This window comes from Carlito syrichta, unplaced genomic scaffold (genome assembly GCF_000164805.1).
Source record: "Carlito syrichta isolate Samal-C Ts95f unplaced genomic scaffold, Tarsius_syrichta-2.0.1 Scaffold304635, whole genome shotgun sequence".
Taxonomy (NCBI): domain Eukaryota; kingdom Metazoa; phylum Chordata; class Mammalia; order Primates; family Tarsiidae; genus Carlito; species Carlito syrichta.
The window spans coordinates 1465597-1482724 of record NW_007248731.1 but is presented as its reverse complement, the minus strand read 5'-3'; the positions used below and the strand labels follow the sequence as shown (position 1 = coordinate 1482724).

Below are 17128 nucleotides of genomic sequence, written 5' to 3'. Positions count from 1 at the left end.
CCCAGCAGGTCAAAGCTGGGGTGGCCGTGAGCATGTCACTGCACTCCAGCCTGGATGACGGAGTGAGACTCTGACTCAAAAAAAATAAAATTTCAACACAGATGACTTCACTAATAAATTCTACCAAACGTAAGGAAAAAAAATAGTAGTATTAAACACAAACTCTCCTAATGACTGAAGAGAAGGACTACTTCCCAAATCATTCCATGAGGCCAGTATTATTCTCATAACAAAACCAGAAGACATATTACAAGGAAAAAAAAACCAAACAAACTATAGACCAATATGTCTCATAAACACAGATGTAAAAATCAAAACTAAGTTTTACCAAATCAAATCCAACAGTATATAAAAAGAATTACAACACATCATGACTAAGTCAGGTTTACCCTAGGAATCAAAGGTTGATATAACATTCAAAAATCAAAAATGTGTCACGTTAAGAGACAAACAAGAAAAGTATAAGATGATCCCAACAGATGGAAAAAAGCAATCAAAAAATTCCAGCAATTATCTGATTAAAATTTCTCAGCAATGTAGGAAGAGAAGGTAAATTTCCCAGCTTAAAAAAAGTGTGACAAAACTATAGTGAAGATAATAATAATAAGACAAAGAACGCTTTCTTCATGAAATGAGAAACAAGGCAAGGATACCTGCTCTCACAGTTCCATGCACAATTATACTGGAACATCTACCTGCTGCAAAAAAGCAAGGAAAAAAATCAAGGCATACATATTGGAAAGAAAGAAAAAGATTTTATTTGTAGATGATGTAATCATCTATACAGAAGATCCTAACAAAAACTTGCCCAAAATAAATGAGCTCAGCAAGGTTGCAAAATACAAGGCAAACACATAGATATATAACCAATTATACTTTTATATGCTAGCAATCAACAATAGGATATTGAAATTTAAAAAGCAACCATTTAGATAACATCAAGAAATAAGAAAACTATGGATAAATTTGACAAAAGGTATATAAGATATGTACCATGGAAACTATAAACATTGCTGAGAGAAACTGAAGAAGATCTCTAAATAAAGAGATATATCTTGTATCAGAAGCCTCAGAATTGTGAATTCTGCTAAATTAGTATATAAAGTCAATAAAATCCTGGTCAATATCCCAGCAGATATTTTTCAGAGAAATTGACAGGCTGATTCTATAAGCAAATGAAAAAAGTAGAATAGTCAAAACAACCTTGAAAAAGAAGAATAAAGTTGGAGGACTTATACTAATCGATTTTAGGATTTACTATATAGCTATATTTATCAAGACAGTAATAGTATAAAGACAGACAGATCAATGAACAGAATAGAGCTCAGATATACACCCATACATATATGGTGAACTGATTTTTTACAAAGGTATTCTATGAAAAAGGATAGTCTTTTTAAACAAATAATTTATTTACAAAGATATTCTATGGAAAAGGATAGTCTTTTTAAACAAATAATGCTTGAACAACCACATATATATGTAAAAAATAGACTCATCTCACACCATAAACAAAAATGAACTCAAAATGGATCACAGACCTAAATATAAGAGATAAAATTATAAAACTTAAAAAAAAAAGCAAGAAAAAAATCTTAGTGAACTTGAATTTGGTAAACATTTCTTAAATATGCACAAGAAGTACATATTTTACAAGAAAAAATAATAAATTGTCAAAATAAAAAAATTTTCTCTTCAAAAGACACTGCTAAAAAAAGTAAAAGGACAATCTACAGAGTGAGAAAAAATATTTGCAAACCATATATCCTACAGAGTATTTGTGTCTAGGAGTTAATAAGATGAATAATTCAATTTTAAAATATACAAAATATTTGAAAAGTCATGTCACCAGAGTAGATACAAAAGTGGCAAAATTCACTAAAAGATACTCAAAATCATTAGTCAAAATAAATATTCAAATTAAAGCCACAATAAGATAGCACTATATACCCAATAGAAAAGTTGAAACTTAAAAGACTAACATATCAATTGTTGGTGAGGATACTGAGCAAATTGGAGACCTTGACACTGATGGTGAGAATGCAAAATGGCTCAACCACATTGGAAAGCAGTTGGGCAGTTTCTTCCAACTTAAACATACACCTAACACATAGCCCAGCCATTCTATAACTAGTATTTGCCCAAGAGAAATAAAAGCATAGATCTACATAAAGACTAGTACACAAATGTCCATAGCCATTTTATTTGTAATGGCCTCTAACAGGAAATATCCTAAATGTTTATTGACAAGTCAGTGAATAAGCAAATTATGCAATGAAATACTACTCAGTAATAAAAAGGAAAAAACTACTGATACATGCAACAACATAAATAAATCTCAAATAGTAAGCTGAATGAAAGAAGTCAAACAGTACATGTCGTGTGATTCCCTTTACATACATTTGGGGTAGATTACAGAAGGGCAAAAACGTAGACTTGTGGGTAGTGTTTATTATTTGATTGTGATGATGATTTCATGGGTGTGTGTGTGTGTGTGTGTGTGTGTGTGTGTACATAATATCAAAACATATCAATTTGCAAATTTCAAATATGTATGGTTTAGAGTGCATCAATTATACCTCAATAAAGCTGTTTAAAAAATATGGTTTAGGCTAGGCTCAGTGGCTCAGCCTGTAATCACAGCACTTTGGGAGGCTGAGGCGAGAGGACTGGTTGAGCCTGGGGGTTCAAGACCAGCCTGGGCAACTTGGTGAGACCTCATCTCTGCAATAAATCACACACACACAAAAAAACTAGCCAGGCATGGTGGCGTGCATCTGTAGTTCCAGCTACTTGGAAGGCTGAGGCAGAAGGATCGCCTAAGTCTAGCAGGTCAAGGCAGCAGTGGCTGTGAGCATGCTGTTGCACTCCAGCCTGGATAACAAGAGTGAGGCTCCAACTCAAAAAATATATATATATAGTTTATTAGCTGGGCATGGTGGTGCATGCCTGTAGTTCCAGCTACTTGGAAGGCTGAGGCAGGTTGAGGCTGCAGTGGCCAAGAGCAGTATGCCACTGCACTCCAGCTTAGGCAACAGAGTGAGACTCTGACTCAAAACAGTTTAGACTATAAGTGATTACACAATAGCTAAATTTGTAATACACACAGAAAGAAATTTAGAATAATTATATTATATTGTACTTTTGAAGGTAGTTAAAAGATCTGAATTGAAGAGAAAAGATCAGGTTGGGAGACAAGAAAAGTAGGAATTTACAGATTAGACCATATGTGAGACAAGGCATACATAAGTTGTAGGACAGACATGTAAAGGAGGGGATGTAACCAGTAAACAAATAGTTGAGTGTCTCTAACCATAAATAACAGTTTTGTTTTAGTTGCTCGTAATGAACAAAACAGAAAAAATCCTTGCTAACAGGAGAAATAGACAATGAACAAGTAAATTTATAATATATGTCAGCTATTTGAAAAATGATACAGGCTCAGTGGCTCATGCCTGTAATCCCAGCATTTGGGGAAGCTAAGGTGGGAGGATTGCTTGAGTATAGGAGTTTGAGACCAGCCTGGGCAACAGAGCAAAATCTCATCTCTACCAAAAAAAAAAAAAAAGTAGCCAGGCATAGTGGTGGGAGCCTAATGCTGAGATGGCAAGATCCCCTGAGCCCAAGAGGTCGAGGCTGCCGTGAGCCGTGATGGTGGGTGGGTTCATGCTACTGCACTCCAGTATGGGTTACACAGTGAGATCCCGACTCAAAAAAATAAATAAATAAAGAGAGATACAATGAGAAAGAAAGAGGGCAAGGGTGTAAGAATTATAATTCTTTTTCATTTTAGTTTGCTTAGAGAAGACCTCTGTGAGAAATTTAGGATACAGTTAAGATATAGTAAAGAATACACTAAAGAAAAACAAACAACATTTACTGATTAACAAGACACTTTATCTTTCCTCAACAGCAAGAAACTGTCCACATTCTTCAGCTTCACATGTACTCAAGTGAAGCAGGGATTTAGTCTTTTTCCCTTGCTGACCCACACAAAAGGAAAGGACATGCTTGGTGAAATCATTTCTGCACCAGTGTAATACTGAATATGTTACTTAAAACTGAGAAAGTACTAAACAATAAACAAGCATATTCCCTTAAGGTCATATATTAATCTGAGTAGAACAGCAGAGTGAAGAATATTTAGTCTTACATAAAAAGACAAAAATAATACTGGGGAGGAATTATTAAAAATAGCCGAGTCTCAAAGTGCAGACAAAACATTCTAAAAGTCCTAAGAGTATAGTATACTTCTTTAAACACTAATACAATCTTGGATGGCACTGAGAGAAACATAGTGATAATAGGAAGGAGATCCGACTACACTCTGTACTGATCAGAACCCATTACAAGATATGTCTGTATCTGTGCACATCCTATTCTGGGACAACCCAGAACGTCTAGACTATATCCACAGGAGAACAACTTGTAGAGTATTTAAAGTGCATGTCCTGCGACATGTTATGGAAATAATATTTCCATAACATTTCACATATAGAAATACAACCTCCAAAGAGGTGAAAGAAGTACAAAAGAATTGTAGGAGAAGCTGGGCTTGGTGGCTCAGCCTGTAATCCGGCGCCTTTGGGAGGCTGAGGTGAGTGGATTGCCTGAGCCTGCGGGTTCGAGACCTGCCTGGGCAATTTGGCAAGACCTCATCTCTACAATAAATCAAAATGAGCCGGGTGTGGTAGCACGCGCCTGTAGTTCCAGCTACTCGGAAGGCTGACGCGGAAGGATCGCTGGAGCCCTGCAGGTCGAGACTGCGGTGGCTGGGAGCAGCCACTGCACTTCAGTCTGGGTGACGGAGAGAGACTCCAACTCAAAAAAAAAAAAAAAGAATTGTAGGAGAAAAAAACAATTCATATTTATGCTCATGTTCAACTTAAAAAAGGAAATATTTAGCCTAATCATTCCGTAATATGGATTGACAATGGTTCATTTATTTATCTGATATATAATACATATAGATATATTCATAAATAGGGGCTCTGCCCAAAGCATATTTTACTGATAAGATCGCATAGTCCAAAAAAAAAGAGTACCAGTCTGGAGAACACAGGGAAAACCAAAAATGACTAAGGCTTCATAACAGTTGCCTTCAAATAGTAGGAGGCTAAGATTGCATAGTCCAAAAAAAAAAAAGATAGGAGATTCATCCTTACTATAGGCCATAGCAATCTAAGCATACATTTTTTTCTTTCCTTACTAAGCTGAGAGCTTTTTTTTGCCTCTCTGGTCTGGAGAACAGAACTCCGGGAAAACCAAAAATGACTGAGGTTTCATAATAGTTGCCTTCAAATATTAGGAGGTTTTTCTTATGAAAGAAGAAATAGGTTTATTCTCTATTTCTTCCAAGGGAGAGCGAGAATAAATGGCTAAAAATTACAGGGATTACCACCTAATATAAAAACTTTTTCATAATTAAAATTGTCAAGTAAGGAAATAGGTTGCCTTAGGAAAAAATAAGCTTCTAATCCTTCGTGTGTTCAAGATAAAAAAAGGATATGTCTGTATCATTAATACTGTCGAAGAGATATCTGATTGCATAATCGGCTGAGCCAAAGAAATCTCTAAAGCTGCTTCTCACACGCAAATAATTGATTATATTAAGTGTTTAATATGAATATTGTTGAATAAGAAATAATTTGACTGGCTATTATCCCTGGTTCCTGGGAAAGAGACTAGAAATCTTTAATGTACTAATGAGGAGACTCATGGCTAGCATCAGAATAGGGGCCAGCCATGTGGACATGACAAAAGATAAACTACTTGAGTAGAGAGTGGGCTCTGTACCATGTGATACCAGTCTGACCTCCCAATCTCAAGAGAGTAGGAGGGGACTGGAAATTCAGTTCAATCAGTGGGCCAATCAATCATATCTACTAGAGAATGGACATCAAGGTTCAGTAGGGGTCCACTGATGAGCTGTGAGGGTGATATGGCTTGATTTGATAGGGAGAAGGCACAGAAGTTCAGCATTTGAGACCCTCTAAGACCTTGCACTAAGGGTCCCTTCCTTTGGCTATGCCTGAGTTAAAGTCTTTATAATGAAACTGTACTCACAAGTATGGTGCTTTCCAGGATTCTGTGAGTCATTTTAGTGAATTATCGAACCTAAGTGGTGGTGAGAACTCCCAAATTTATAGCCAGTTGGTCAGAAGGGCAAGTGGCCTGGGGACCCCCTGAGCTTTTGGCTGGGGTCTCAAGTGGGGACACTCATATGGAGATTGAGCTCTTAAAAGGTGCGGTCTGTACTAACTCCAGGTAGTGCTTAGAAACAAACTGCAGACATGAGTTGGTGTTAGACCAGTTGGGATTGAAACAGAATGAATATATTTAATATATTGACTCTAAACACATTTACTCTAAACCTTCGTGTTGAATACAGTAGTCTCCCCTCTTATCAGCAGGAAACATTTTCCAAGACCTCCAGAGAATACCTGAAACCACAGATAGCACCAAACCTTATATGTACTATGCATAGATTTCTTTTTCCTTCTTCATAATTTCATAGATAAAAGAGTCACCCTTACCATAAATCATAGCAATCTTAGCATACATTTTTTTTCTTTCCTTACTAAGTTGAGAGCTCCTTTTTTGCCTTTTGACTTAAAGGAAGCACTTTGCAGCTTCTCTTTGGCATATCCAAATTGCCAGCATCACCATTCTTGTGCTTTGGGGCCATTATTAAGGACAATAAGGGTTGCCCGAACACCAGCACAGTAATGCCATGACAACTGATCTGATACTGAGATGGCTACTAGGTGATTAACAGGTGGGTAATGTACACAGAGTAGATACACCGGACAAAGGGATGATTCATGGCCCAGGCAGGATGGAGCAAGATAGCACAAGACTTCATCTGCTACTCAAAGTGGTGCACAAATGAGCTGTTTATTCCTGGGATTTTCTACTTGATATTTTCAGACTATGGCTAACAGAAACCATGGAAAGCAAAACTGCAGATAAGGCAGGACTGTGGTACAGGCATTCATTTCCTCATAAAGCCAAAATAGGCACTTTTGTGCCTGTAAAGTTGTGTGTTTCAGAAGGTAGGCTCTTACCAGAGAAAGACCACTAAATAGGCAGATATATGATGATACTGATACTCTGATGATTTGCATAATACTTAGAAAATAATGCTTTTGTCATTTGCTACAAAGTAAAACAATTTTACAACAAAAAAGAACAAAAAGGAAACAAACCTTTAGCACTTCTTAGCAAAACAATTCTGCAAAAAATATTCTATCAATACGTATCATATCCTTTGTTGATATAGGTTATAAAAACCATGGTGTGCTAATTATTACCTGGTCTATAAATTCATGTCAACTAAGAACTAAACGGAAGGTATGATATTTAACATTCATTAATAGTAATATATATATACATATATATATGCATATAAACAGGTTGTGCCTACCCAAAACAATCAAAATACACTATCACCTCAGATTACTGATTAAAATTCATTAGCAGTTCCTAGAAAAATTAAATATGTCTAGACTGATTAAAATATGATTTTTTCATGAGTAAGTGTATTTCTCATTTCACATGTGAAAAAACATTTCATGATGACAGTCTATGTTTAATCAATAGGACAATGCTTACCTGGTTTCACAGCTCGTCCACATAGCTGGGGTTGTAGAAGAACTTGTAACATGGCAGGGTTGTTTAAACTTTTCATAATTTGTACTGGATTTGGTTCTGGAAGTAAGCCCTTTTGATTACTGTGCATCTTTAATGAATATAAAAATAAAAAATATTAAGAGCATGCGTAAAGACAAAAGATGTAATTTTAAAGACTTTCTTCTAGAAATTTTCATTCACCTGATAAGCTCTATTTTATAATAAACAACTTGATTTATATAGTGTTGTATAATTTCTACTACAGTTCTCAATTATAAGGTTAGATGTTCTACCATACATATGGCATGAAATCCTCAAAGAATGTCTCAAATACCAATTGACTTTAAAAAGACTGACAATTTATTATGAAAAGTCTCTTCATAGAATATAAGGTAGCAAGGGAATTTGAAGTTGTCACCAAGGAGATAACTTGCTGACACAATATAAATACTTTGATACCATAGAAGAGACTTATTATAACGTTAATCTAAAGTTTAGTAACATGGGTTGCCTTACAAATCAACGTTTTCTCATAATAAAGGTCTTAATTTCATTAACTTAACCCTTTAATATGGGACTAAAATGAACCTGCCTTCTGACCGTGTCACTGGATCGCTTCCCCAAAATGACACTGTTTTCAGTTTTAAAAACCACCCTGACAGATAGGGATGTTAAGATAATATGATGACATAAAAAGAAAGCTACAACTAGCCATGAGAAAATGGAGAACTGACAAGGACAACTGGATTCCTCGCCTAACCCAGGTAGTGAGATTTAAAGGGAGAGGGTGACAGATCTGAGAAACTGACACAAACCCTGGGAGAAACCCCTGGGGAGACAGAAGGTGTGAAGGCGAGCATCAGCAGGGAGCAAGAGAAAGTCTGGATCCGGACACAGGAAAATTCCAGGAAGAGCTTTTGGGTGTGTGACTACTGTGCTTCTTCCATACCGCCTTTGGGAGAGCAGGGCTTTCCTGGACAAGCACAGCAAGGAGAGACAGCAGCGCACGGGCTCAGTGACAGTTCTAGGGCCAATGAGTTTATAGCAGGGTGGCACGAAGGCGCAGAGGCGATGGGAACCAGATAACATTAGGTGCAGGCAGACCACCTGGTCACTGAAAACCTCCCTCCCACCTCCCCCAGCCTTCCGAGGTGGTCCTTACCACACCCACGGTGCAAGGGAGAGGAGCTATCACTGAGGAAGGTAGAACTCAGAAGAAAGCAGGGTTGGGAGTGGAGACAAAGAGAGGATCTCACAGTGGCAGGGCTGCCTAGCTGGGGTGGGAAGAGCGCCGCCATGGCCAAGCCCAGATGGTAGAGGCAGAGCCTCCCTGCCCTGAGGTCCTTGTCTGCCTTCCCTAGGCCTAGCTAAGACCAGGCGTCAGCTCTCCCCGTCCTTCCTCCACCCCAATCTCTAAACAGTGACACACAGGAAGCTGAAACCAACCCCCACGGGAAACATATATTCATGCAAAAGAAATAGCTAGCCATCTGGGAAATGTAGTCACTAAAAAATAAATGCAATAATCTGAACCACTTGTAAGAAAGAAAGCAGGATTGGTGAGTAGGAAACAATAAGAATGTCAAATGAACATAACTGACATTCTCAAAAAGGTAATGAATTATTATCAGTAACGTGAAGCAAAGACAAGCCATGATAAAGAATAACCAGTGAGAAGCACCAGGTATGAAAACATTGAATGTCGAGAAAAATACTAGCAGCCCTCACTTACTCATAAAGCATTATTCTTGACCTTTATCCTATGCTTTCACAGATAGATTAAATAGTAACATACATGCGACTAAAAAGCAAAACAGAGTTCTGAAAGATTCAGTGAAGGAAATGGAAAAGCCAAACAAACAGAAGCAAGGCGATGAAGAAAACAAGTTGTGGAAGTGTCGGCACCTATATTAGGAGTCCCTAAAAGAGAAGAAAATAAGAAGGGAACCTTTGAAGAAGGAATGGCTGAGAAATTGCCTGTTATTAAAGAAAAATTAAAGGCTACAGAATGAAAGCGTCCACAGTTTTCCAAATATAATTTCTAAAGAGAAAACACACCTCATCACATTTTTTGGTGTGAAATTTAAGAACATCAAAGAAAAAAAAAAAACCGCTATTGCCAGAAGCCTCCAGTGAGAAAGAACATATCTCCAAAGGAACAAGAAACAAATTAATACCTTCTTTCTCAAAGCATCAACTCTAGATTCCAGAAAACAATGGATTAATATTTTCAAAGTGTTGCAAGAAAAGAACTTTGAACCTAGATTTCTTTGAGTCACCCAAGTTATTTAAACATCAGAAGGAAATAAAGGATTCCCAACTATATGAGTTCTCAAAAGTTTTTCTTACCATGTAAACACCCTCTTTCAAAATGCGCTAGGAGGAAGCACTCCAGTGAGAAAAGAAATAAATGCAAGATGTTATTACATGGTATGTGGAAATTAAGGTATAGGATATCATAATTTTAATCATGTATATGAAGTCACAATCATAAAAACAAAAACAAAAAAAATTAAGGCAATTCTAAAGTAAAAATGTAAGCACCAATTTGGTGGTAGGTAGGAAAGGAAGAAGTGAATGGAAGTGAGAATGAATTAAGTGAGAAGACAGAGGAACTGATAAATCTAGGTGTATTAATAAGTTAGGGACAACCACCAGTAGGATAAAGACTGAGTGTGTTACTCTCAAACCAGAAGAAGAAAATTCTTATCTACCTAATAGTAGATAAAATGAAAATAAAGGGAAACAGTATAGTTAAACATGAAATAAAGAGTCAAAAATGGTTCTAACAGAACAATAATCAATACACATATAAGTATCTTTTTTTTTTTTTTTTTTTCTGAGTTGGAGTCTCACTCTGTCGCCCAGACTGGAGTGCCGTGGCCGCTCCCGGCCACCACAGCCTCGACCTGCTGGGCTCCGGCGATCCTTCCACCTCAGTCTTCCAAGTAGCCGGAATTATAGGCATGCGCTACCATGCCCGGCTGATTTTTTGATTAATTGTAGAGATGAGGTCTCGCTGCCCAGGCGGGTCTCAAACCCGCGGGCTCAGGCAATCCACTCACCTCAGCTTCCCAAAGGCACGGGATTACAGGCTGAGCCACAGAGCCCGGCTTTTATAAGTATCTTAAATGCACCTATTAAAGACAGGGACTGTTATATTTGGTTGTTTTAAAAAGGTAAAACAAAACACAAGAACACACACCTGAAACAAAATACACAGAAAGGTTGATAATAAAAGGATGGCAAATATAATCCAAAAGAAAGTCAAGGCAGCCATTCCAACAATAAAAAAAATTTTTCAAGGTGAAAAACACAAATACTGGTAAAATAATGAACATGATTATAAACAAATCCGTACCTAATTATTACTGTCTCCACAAATATATTTATATATATGCATGTACATTTATATATATATGTAGTAACAACTGACAAAAGAAGAAATAGAAAAATCAACAATTACACATAGAAACTTCTAATGTATTCCTCTCAGACACTGACAGATTAAGCAGATTAAAAAGGAGCAAAGATATAGGAGGCTGAAATAATAGTTAATAAGCTCAAACTAATATTTATATACACATCTATGTATAGTACACATAACTTTATAATCCACAGGCACAGAGTATAGATTGCTTTTGAGCATACATGGCATATTTGTAGAAATCAAGCATACACCAAGACACAAAAGAAGCCACAATATTCCCTCCTCTCCAAATCAACATTGAAGATGAAGTTCTTTATAATACAATAAAATTAAAAATATATAACAAAAGAATCACTTTTTAAAATTTCATAGTGACTGTAAACTGCAAAAATATACATTAATCTTTGTGTTTAAAAGGAAATCCCAAGAAAAATTGAAACATTTATAACTTATCACACATAGGTATAGCACTAGTCAGAAGGAAACTTACTTTTTAAATACATTTATCAGAAAACAATCAAGACTGAAAACAAAAGAGTTAGGCATTGACATCAATAAAGATAGAAAAAAGAGGCTGGGTACAGTGACTTGCACCAATAAATCCCAGCACTTTGGGAGGCAGAGGCAAGAGTACTGGCTGAGCCCAGGAATTCAAGACCAGCCTGGGCAACATGACAAGACCTCATCTTTACAATAAAACAAAAAAATTAGCCAAATGTGGTGGTGCGTGCCTATAGTCCCAGCCTTGGTGACAGAGCGAGACTCCAATAAAAAAAAAGATGGGAAAAGTATTGTACTTGTTCCCCATCCCCCACCCCAAAAGGATGGGGGAAAAAAAGTAAATTCAAAGAAAAAAGAAATAATAAAGATAAGGGCAAAAATAAGCAAATAAGAAAAAATATAAATGATGAATAAAAGAATGCCTGTTACTTTGAAAGACAAAAAGACCAATCTTTTGTATGACTGATCAGGGACAAAAAAAAATAAAATAAAAATAAATAAAAGACAAAATGAAAATATGGACATTAAGCATGATATTCTAAAAATAAAATACTGTATACATATATGTGTCAATCAGTTTGAAAACTTAGGCAAAATGGATAAATTTGTAGATTATAATCAAATGTCAAACATGGCATGGAATTGTAGATTATGATCAAATGTCAAACATGGCATGGAAAGAAAAAACTATATCCAAATAGCCATACAAAAACTTATGTGGTAATCAATGATTTCCCTCTGGAAGAGGCACAAAGCCAGGTCCAAGTGATTTTTATACATGAGACCTCTCAAACTCTCAAAGAACAGATAACCCCTATATTTTATACAAGTTGATCCATGAAATAAAAGAAAGGGGCAGGAATACTGAAATCATTTGACAAGGTTAGTGTTATCTTGACCCCCAAATTAAGTCAGAATGATACCAAAAACATTAAGCACCTTCGACTTATGGGCATGTCTGCATATGTATTTAAAAAAGTATTATCTAATCAAATCAAACAATGCCTTGGAAAAAAGTCACTATCAATTAGGATTTACAACACAAGGTGGTTTAACATTAGAAAATCTATTAATGTGACTTGCCACATTAATGAAGTTAAGGAGAAATCACACGATTATCTCAACAGTTGTAGAAATAGCCTGATGAAATTCGGTACCTATTTATGATTTTTTTTAAATCTCAGAAAATTTGATAAAGAATATGAACCAAAACCCAACAGAAAACATTATGTAGAATACCCTACTTTTAAGACTGAGAAAAAAGTAAGACCTCACTATCACTATCATTGCCATCTGATCATGAAGGGCCCTGTATGCCATGCTAAAGAATTTGAACTTACACAGGCATTAAAGAATATTAAGCAAGAGAATGACATAATCCAGTTTGAGGATGAGAAAAATCACTCTTGTCCACTGTGGAAGACGGATTAGAAGGGGAAAGACTAATGACATAGGGGTTACAGAGGAAATTATTCTTTTTTTATTTGTTTTTGTTTTGTTTTTGCTTTGGAGTCTCACTTTGTCACCCAGGCTGGAGTGCAGTGGCAAGCTCAAGGCCACCACAGCCTCAACCTGCTGCGCTCAAGTGATCTTTCCACCTCAGCCTTCCAAGTAGCTGGAAACACAGGCACACACGACCACGCCTGGCTAATTTTTTGATCTATTGTAGAGACGAGGTCTCGCCAAGTTGTCTAGGCTGGTCTCAAACTCCTAGGCAGAGGCAAACCTCTTGCCTTTGCCTCCCAAAGTGCTGGGATTACAGGCAGGAATCACTACCTCTGGCCCAGAGGGAATTATTCTAATTACAGAGGTGAGAAAACGAGATCCTGAGTGAGTAACAAAGATGCTGATAAGGTCTTAACTATTTGAGAGATACCAAGAGGTGGAACTGAAAGGATTTGTGACTATTTCTGACATTCAGATTTAGGGAACGGAGTAGGTAAAGGAGACTAATCATGATTAACTGGGTTTTTGGTTCACTCAGTTTTAGTTTGGACGAACAGATGCTGTATACAGATATTACAGAACATAGGAAGGCAAGGCCCAGAGAAAAATAATGTTCTTAGAAATGCTAACATTGAACTAACTAACTAACAAGAAAGGGGAATGTCTGTGCATCACTTGGAAATATACGTTTAGCGCTTAGAGCAGTTTGGTCAGAAAATACATGCTTAGAAGTCACCCTCAATGGCCACTGGAGCAATCGGAGTATAGAAGAGGAAGAAAGTGAGAAGGCCAAATACAGACATCTACAGATCCCAGCCCTTAGTGGGGAAAAAAAGAAGTCAAGGAAGGTAGGAGAAAGAGTGCTGTAGCAGAATCAAGGGAGTAGGGAGTTTTAAAAGTCACAGAGACCAAGCAATAAAAGACTGAAAAGTACCTACGAGATCTGAATCTTAAGAAACCCCTGCTTATCTTACTGAGAGCAGAGTCTCCTGAGTCATGGAGGCAGAAATCACACCATATTAGACTGAAAACAGAAGATGAAAACATGGCGGCAACGATTAGGGCCTAATTGTCCAAGGAACCCTGGTCACATGGTCATAAAGGCCAATGTCAAGAGAAGATTTTTTAAAGGAAAAGACTTGAATGTGTTGATAACGGATGGGGCAGTGCTAGTGGAACAACACATGAAAATCAGCAGGAGGGGAAGGATCAAGGGTGCTGAGGATGGGGGTAGTCATGAGTCACCCCCCTGGCAGGAGGAGGCACCGCTCTTCCTTCAGGCGAGCAGGGATCATTCCTGGCCTTGTTCCTGATGAATCCTAAACATCTCTGACAGTGCCTAGCATGTGGTGGGCACCCCACAAGTACCTGAGGAATGAATGCTACTGGAGAGAAAAGGAAGCAAAAAACAGAGGCACATTTGCTGGGGTAGTAGAACACGAGAATCGTTGAATGCATGAAGGAGTTTAACACACAACTTTCATATTTCTATAAAGCAGGAGTTAGGATCATCAGAAAAACACAGGCATGGAGTGCAGATTTTCGAGAGCTGCTGTAGAAAGCGGAAAAGAGCTGATGAGTGACAGTGGGAGCTCTGCGGGAGGCCAGCTGGAAACACACGCCGTTCGCTCGTGGGAACGAAACGCCACACAGTCCTTAGTTCCTCTCCAAGAGGACTCAGTGCCCTGACTTCAGGAGTGCGTGACTGGATGGAGTCAGAATTGGAAACTCAGCAAATCTAATCCAGCAAAGAGCCAAGTTAGCTGGAGAAAATGAGGTGGCTCATGAATAAACACCTGAAGTAGGAAACCACACGAGTAAGAATGTAGGAATGACCGAAGACCCCAAGAGGGACAGACAACTAAGAAAAAAGGGAGAAGGAAGGGGTTCAGGACCAAAGGCGAAGTCAAGAGGAAGGGAAGGAGGCAGGAGACGTGGGAGGGGAGGACTAGCAGCCACCTCCTGTCGCCTCCTCTCTCCGCCCCACTCCCCTCTCCCTGGCTCATCTACAAACCACTTTCAGACTCACCTCTCATTGACTCAACTCCAATCCTGTCACTGCTTTGTTTAAGTATTTTCTGAGTGCCCCACTGCTTACCAAATTCACGTTAGCTCCCTTGGCTGAGCCCTCAGTAGACTTCCCTGCTTTGGCTTCACCCTACAGCCAAACATTCCTGAGTACACTCGGTCCTCCCGGATCACTTCTCTCTCTGCCAGTAAATTCAGCGCATGCAACTGTGTGAGCCATTTTGTTCCACCTGGAGTGAGTACTCACTCTCCCTCCTTAGGGCCGCCAGATGGATCGAGTAAAAACACAGTATGTGCAGTTAAATTTGGAGTTCGGGCAAACAATGAATAATGTTTTTAGTATAAGAATGTCTCATGAAAAATCTGTATTTCTTTGGCAATCCTATCCTCCACCCCCATTAACACATGTCAGTGTCTCATTCTTCCTTGAATGTCATTCTCAAATGTCACCTTCATCATAAAATCTTCCCCGGTTCCTTCCAAAGTATATTCCTTCCTTTATCCAATTAACAAATAATTACTATGCTAAGTATTAGGGTAAAAACAGTGAAGAAGGCACCGTCTCTATCTCCAAGGAACATTCAGGCTAGAAAAGTAAAGAAGGATAAGCAGACAATTGCCGGAAAGAAGAGAGTGCAATGTGTCAAGTAAGCAAAAGGCAGGCCCACATCTTCCTCAACTGGTGGACACACAGAAAAACCTCTTGAAAGAAGAGGTCTGTCATCTTCCAAACAGAATAGAACAGGAGCTCAAATATTTGCTCCAAAAAAAAGTCTCAAGAGAAATATACTTTACCAGACACAATTCCTTTCCTTCTGATGGCTTCAGGCTTCATTGGACAAAGATACCACTTAGCCAACTTTTTTTTTTAAACAAAGTCTTCAGTGTTTAATGATATTATATTCAACTACTTTGGATAGACTGGACAGTTTAAAGAAGTATTTGAATTTTCTACATCCCCCGCAAAAAAAAGAAAAGAAAAAAGCTCACCACATGCTGAGCCGCAATCAGCGCTGCTAACGTACTTCGCCCTGGCGCACCCGGGGCACAGAAGGAAACCTGGACTTTGCCTCCCCTGATGGTCAGACCGTCTGCTGCTTGCTGAACCTCTTCAGCATGCTCTGCAGTGCTATATTCAACCACTGCAAAGCCACCAACATGGCTGCCTTCATCCTGTGCAAGCTGATGGAACACATTTTATTAAAAGAGAATTCTAATATTTACTTTGAAACGTTTATTTGCAATACATAGTTTTCAAATTTAAGAGACATGACACTGGTGAAAATACTGTATTCATTCTCTATGGAAATACAAGTTTGCTAGTTGCTAAGATACAATTCCTCCTGAAGACAGGAACATAAATAAGAGTCTGTCAAGCTTCCATTCGATTCTTTAATTTCCTAAGTTATTTTAACAGTCAAAGCCCAAATGGTTATAGTCCTTGCATATCAAAAAATAAACGTAATTAGTAATTTATAGGAAGATATGAGTACATAATAATTAAAACTTTCTTTAAAACAAAATTCACCAGATACACGGATGATGAAACATACCAAAGCAATTATCTGACTACTCCATTGATGTAAAATAGTGTTAGTATTAACAAGAGAAGAAAGACAGGAGGACCAATATTCAATTTTTATTGTCATATCTTAGGCAGAGTCTAGGAATTTGGTCAAGTATGCCAAGGCAAGCTTGTTTAGGAAAACGGTGCCCCAGGTTTGTTAAAATACCATAGCAACATACAATATTTACTTCCCAGCGTGTCCTAAATAAACTCCTGCCATGTACATCTCAGTTTATTTCCAGTCACCCACCTGAAAGAGCGTAAAGGAAGACACTAAAGTTTTGGGTCTGTAAAGACTGGTACAAAGAACAAAAATAAGAACAAGATAAGATACTAAAACATTTCTAAGTTTTGAAAATGTCTGGATTATATTAAATACATTCACACTATAAAGTGACAAATGTGAAAATAATTCAGTTTGGTGTGTCTTTGAGAAGACACATTTATTATATTCCTTTTTAGGTTTGGCATCTCATAAGTTGATATTAAAATTATGTATTTTTTTTTTTTTTTTGAGTCGGAGT

General features: G+C 37.7%; 1 protein-coding gene across 1 annotated transcript in view; it reads right to left on the bottom strand.

Annotated features, from left to right (window-relative positions):
- Window positions 1-17128, bottom strand: part of RAVER2 (ribonucleoprotein, PTB binding 2) — a 68538-nt gene that overhangs the window by 38378 nt on the left and 13032 nt on the right. The window contains exons 3-4 of the mRNA XM_008060505.1: window positions 16028-16219; window positions 7615-7741 (exon numbers count right to left, since the gene is read on the bottom strand). Coding sequence (XP_008058696.1) covers window positions 7615-7741; window positions 16028-16219 — 319 coding nt within the window. The remainder of the gene's footprint in view (window positions 1-7614; window positions 7742-16027; window positions 16220-17128) is intronic.